We start from the raw sequence: 5,410 nt of genomic DNA, 5'->3' as shown, positions 1-5,410 counted from the left end.
TAAATCATTTTATCATCATACGCCTTGCATCATCTTATTATTATGTATCATCATTATCACATCAACATCATGTACATCATCATATAGCATCATGCACATCATTATCTAACACCATCAAGTCATCATATAACATCATCACATCATCATATAACATCCTCACGTCATCATATAACGTCATCACATCATTATCTAACATCATCAAGTCGTCATATAACATCATCACATAATCATCTAACGTCATCACGTCATCATATAATATCATCTTATAACATCGTCACATCATCATATAACATTATCATCTAACGTCATCATATAACATAATCACATTATCATATAACGTCATCACACCATCATATAATATTATCACATCATCGTATAATATTATACATGCAACCTAAACTACATAGAATTGCAAAGAAACTTAGTCATTGGCTAAAGAAGAGCACAAATGCTTCTTTTACTATATTTTCCAAGTCTCTTACACATACAACATACATGACTTTATATAGTCTCAAAATGAAACTATGAAACGCATTCCAATAGTTGTAACATTCATACTTAATGACCATAATTAGCTATTATGTAATTGTAACCTATAGTAAATAAAAACTCTTAAAATACATAAATGAAATACAATAACTCTAAATTGTAATCTACCCAAAATTTATAACATAAAACTTCATTATTCTTAAATGTGACATGAATTGAAATATCTTTTGATAATTTCAACAATATTTTCTTCACATCTTCATTGAAGCATCTTGTATGATGTTCATATCAATCCCGATGATGTATATGAGCACACAAAATGCACGAGAACTAGAGGCGCCTCAGCCATGTATGTACTGGCGTTTGGTTGCATGCATGGGAGGCATTATGGATGAGTGTACAACACTTGGGTTTGTTTTTGGGCCCTTCGATAGTGTTTTGTATCAATTTCAATATTATACCTAATTTTAGTTGAATTAGGACCTACTCTAGAAATTTCTAAAATTTAGGAGCTCCCAACATACAGAAAAGCTAGCTCGTGAGGGCATGAGTCATCCATGTAAGTAACACACGAATTCTAATAAATAATACTTATAAGGGTCACTCAGTAAGACATGCATGCTAGTAAAACCAATCCTTTATTTGTTAGATTCAGTATGACTTTAGCCTAGGACGATTGGATTAGTACGAGAATAGTCCTCTTCGGTTGCATCACAACATTGTCGTGTCTCGGCCCTCACATAGTCAGTTGGGCGCCACGTTATCATGACTGCACGCGAGGTTCACAACCTATTCTCTTCATAATATGGTTATGACACTAGTGACAATCTAAAATATAATCTAAAATATAGATTAGCGTTAACATCAATTATGTTAATATAAAATAGACTACTATTAATGTCAATCGTGACCTATACTATAAACCATACATAACTTCGGTCCTAGTCTATAATGTAGGACAAGTCACTTATAGTCTATTTAACCATAGGCCACAATTGACAATAGACATGGTCTACAAGTTAGTCATGGTTCATGGTTCATGGTTCATGGTTCATAACATTCTCATGATATTTTTTGACACTTGGTTTGGTTCGTCTTTACAAGATTGATGGCGACATTGTTGGCTTGGAACTCTAATCTCCTCTCTTATAAGGAAGGCTTCTATTTATACTTGTGAACACCAAAATGACAACTTTCAAACATTCATAAACATTCGGTCAAACCAACTAATAAATAGGAGAAAAAGTAATTTCATACCATTCAACAAATAATAAATATATTAATCATTATTAATTACACCACCAAGAAAAGGATGGAATTTGCTCTCTAATTTAATTTAAATTAAATTACGAATTTAATCCACAACTATTTAAATTTAAAAGTATACGAGCGAGTCGGTTCGATTCAGTCTGGTTTATTTCTCCATGCGGTCTGGTTCATTTTGCCGGTTCGGACCGGTTTTATGGAAGCAAAAGTGGTTTTTTCTTAAGCCAACAATGCGGAGCTTACATCCGGCCATTTGATACCAAACCAGAGCCGCTTCGTTCTAAAATTCCCCTCCTCTTTCTCCGCTGGCACCTCTCCTTGCCTGCCGCAATGTCGTCCGTTCTTGATCTCCATTAATACTCTCCCTTTCCATCTCTCTCTCTCTCTCTCATCTTCACCCATGGAGGTTGCCGGAGACTGGATTCTTCCGGCCACCCACATGCCCGTCTTGGAGATCAACCTCATCTCTGCCCAAGGTCTCAAGGTCCCCTCCCATCAATTCCATTCCAAACAGACCTACGCCGTCGCATGGGTCGACCCATTAAACCGCCTCCGCACCCGTCTCGACACCATCGGCGGCGACAACCCCACCTGGAACGACAAGTTTCTCTTCCGCGTCTCGCCGGAGTTTCTTACCCGCGATACCGCCGCCGTCTCCGTCGAGATCTACGCCACAGGCTGTTTCCGTGATTCTCTTGTCGGTACTGTCCGTTTCCTTTTCCGTAACGTCATCGCTTCTAATGACTGTACCAAGACCCCTGCGTTCACTGCCCTCCAAGTCCGTCGTCCTTCTGGACGCTTCCAGGGCATTCTGAATATCGGCGTTATGGTTAATGAAAACTCCGATTTCGCTTCCTTGAATGGAGTGCCTGCGATTGGTTACCGCGATTTGATGGGGGAGGGTTTTGATCGGCGGCGGAGGAGGAAGAAGAAATCTAAGGCTAGGGATTCTGAAATTTCCGCCGGATCTCATGATGCAAAGTTGCTGGATTCGTCGGATGGGAATGAATCGACGTGTTCTTCTTCTTCATCGTCGTCGGCGAAATCGAATTTGGTTAGTGATTTGAACGGATTTAGGAAAGGGGCGGAGGCAGAGGAGGAAGCAGGGGAAGCCAAAACCCTGAAGGCGTCCAAGCGTTCGGGGTTTTTGTGCGGCCTGGTGATCCATAGGAAGACGAGGATGGGCGATGATATTCCGCCATTGGAGAAGAACATCAAGGTTTTCAGAGGATCTCCGGACATGGAAAGGTAAAATCTGTAACCCCAGTTGAGGAAAGAACATCAAGGTTTTCAGAGGATCTCCGGACATGGAAAGGTAAAATCTGTAACCCCAGTTGAGGATTTCATTATCATTGTTCATTGTTCATCATCATAGATGTTTTTGTTTTCCCCCGCCATTGGGTGGAAGGGTTTCTGGAATGAAAATTTGAGAGATTCAGAAGAACAATTTCGTCATTCCTTTCATTTTGTTCAAACTCTGATTCTTTCAATTTTTATTAATTCAAGGGTAATTTATTTGAATCAAGTGTTCTAATCTCATGATTTCAAAATTAAAATATTTACCTTTCCTTTTGCATGCAATTATTAAATAACGAAATTCCTTCAAAACAAAAAGGAAATGGAGTTGTTCCCAACTTCCATGAACGATCAAAATCATTTGGAATTGAATTCAAACCAAAAATAGGTTAACGTTGTAGTTAAACTTTTTTATATATATTTACCTATGACAACGTTGTAGTTAACCTGTAATAATTATATTTTACTAATATGTTTTTTTTTTTAATTTAGTTACTGAGAGAATAATTAAAAATCAAATTTAACTCTTAGGTATTTTGACACTTTGAACTACCCTACATAATCTAAAATTAAAATGCTAGAATTTTAAAAACTCAAAAAATGAAATGGAAATTAAATTCAAATTCTAAAAAATTTTAGTTTACAAAAACAAAAAACTTCCTAAACTAAATAAAAAAAAAAAAACAAAACTAAAACTACTTTTTAATTATTTTATTATAAATTTCAAATATTTTTATTTTTTTAATGATAATCCGAATTAGATTGTAACTCTATTTTTTAATGGGTCCAAATTTTAATTTTTAAAAAAATAAATTTATTTGATTGCAATTTGAGTGTCATTGGTGATTGTAATTTCCTTCACCGGCTTTAACCCATGTGATTCACTGCTCTTTTTTACTTTTTTTACTGTACTTTCTTCACTCACCTTTACCACATAACCCATGTGATTCACTGCTCTTTTTTACTTTTTTTACTGTACTTTCTTCACTCACCTTTACCACATATTTCTACCATGAATGCCAGCACCCACTGAAGGATGGACCGCACACTCTTTACCCTTTTCCCTATTTTGGTAACTTAAATTCTGAATTTCCATTGATTTGGACACATTTTTGGCATTTTGTTTGTTTTCTTCTTCCTTTCATCTTACTATTCAAACAAAACAACACATAAATCTTAAACAATGTCCGTGGGTTAAGTCGAGTCAAGTTTGGACATTTTTTAAAACAAAAAATCGAAACTGATTATGACATGGATAACTAGTACTATATACATTCAAGTGACTCGTGATCATAGCAAATATTTGAGAGTTTCATCTCCATTTAAAAAAAAAACAATAGTTTTCTTTATCTTCTATTACTCAGAGCAGCCACACAAATTTATGAGATCCTACATCACTTAAATAGGGGAACGAAACCTCTCCCTAACAAAAGATATGGTCATTAACTATGTTCTCTACCGACTTAGCAATACAGTCATGAAGGAGACTAGCGATATGACTCCTCTATATTTTATTGGTGATATGATCACAATCGAGCAATATGGCCAAAAGAGAGGTATATGTTTGCATTTTTCGACCCTAACCGACCCTTTCTATAATGTTTTATTTTTCAAGTAAGAACAAGGGTAAGCTGGGGAGGGAGCCATGGAAATCAAATAAGTAGAAAAGAAAATGTTTTATTCTAAAGTACACGATGCTCTTTTATTCGGGAGAGTATATATTCCAATAAATATTATTTATTTATTTTTGTTAAATAATTATCTTAACAACTTTTTTTTTTTTTTACCAGTTCTTAATTTCTACGCTAGCTATTTGATCCTTGTGACATATATATACCCGAATTTAGATGGTAATTTTATTTTATTTTAGAAAAGTAGTCACTCAAAATTAAATTATTTATTTTTTGTTTAACGACTATAGTATATGTTTGGTAATTTTGGTTGATACCGTATTTAGATTAATATATTTAAATAATTAATGATGTATTTTACGCCTAAAAATATTAATTAATGATGTCACCCCTGAAATATTTTAAAGTAAATTATCTTTTTTAAAATAACTTTTATTTTTAGAACAAAATTTAAAGTATATATATTTTTTTTTAATTTAAACTGGGTATACAATCAATAAAATAAAATTAAAATATTGTATATATCTTAAAGANGGACCGCACACTCTTTACCCTTTTCCCTATTTTGGTAACTTAAATTCTGAATTTCCATTGATTTGGACACATTTTTGGCATTTTGTTTGTTTTCTTCTTCCTTTCATCTTACTATTCAAACAAAACAAGACATAAATCTTAAACAATGTCCGTGGGTTAAGTCGAGTCAAGTTTGGACATTTTTTAAAATAAAA

General features: G+C 34.4%; 1 protein-coding gene across 2 annotated transcripts; it reads left to right on the top strand.

Annotated features, from left to right (window-relative positions):
• Positions 1–1,955: 1,955 nt before the first annotated feature.
• LOC111473351 lies at positions 1,956–3,280 on the top strand. Of its 2 annotated transcripts, none has more exons than XM_023118903.1 (2): positions 1,956–2,974; positions 3,042–3,280. In XM_023118903.1, the coding sequence occupies exons 1-2, from the start codon at positions 2,156–2,158 to the stop codon at positions 3,072–3,074; spliced, it is 852 nt and encodes a 283-aa protein (XP_022974671.1). In that variant the 5' UTR covers positions 1,956–2,155; the 3' UTR covers positions 3,075–3,280. The 2 variants fall into 2 exon arrangements, with proteins under 2 accessions (XP_022974671.1, XP_022974670.1); XM_023118902.1 differs by having other exon boundaries at positions 1,957–3,017; positions 3,085–3,280.
• The last annotated feature ends 2,130 nt before the right edge of the window (positions 3,281–5,410 follow it).

Source organism: Cucurbita maxima, unplaced genomic scaffold (genome assembly GCF_002738345.1).
Source record: "Cucurbita maxima cultivar Rimu unplaced genomic scaffold, Cmax_1.0 Cma_Scf00115, whole genome shotgun sequence".
NCBI classification, from domain to species: Eukaryota; Viridiplantae; Streptophyta; class Magnoliopsida; order Cucurbitales; family Cucurbitaceae; genus Cucurbita; species Cucurbita maxima.
Note: the sequence above shows the minus strand (reverse complement) of the source record. Positions and strands in the feature narration are given on the sequence as shown.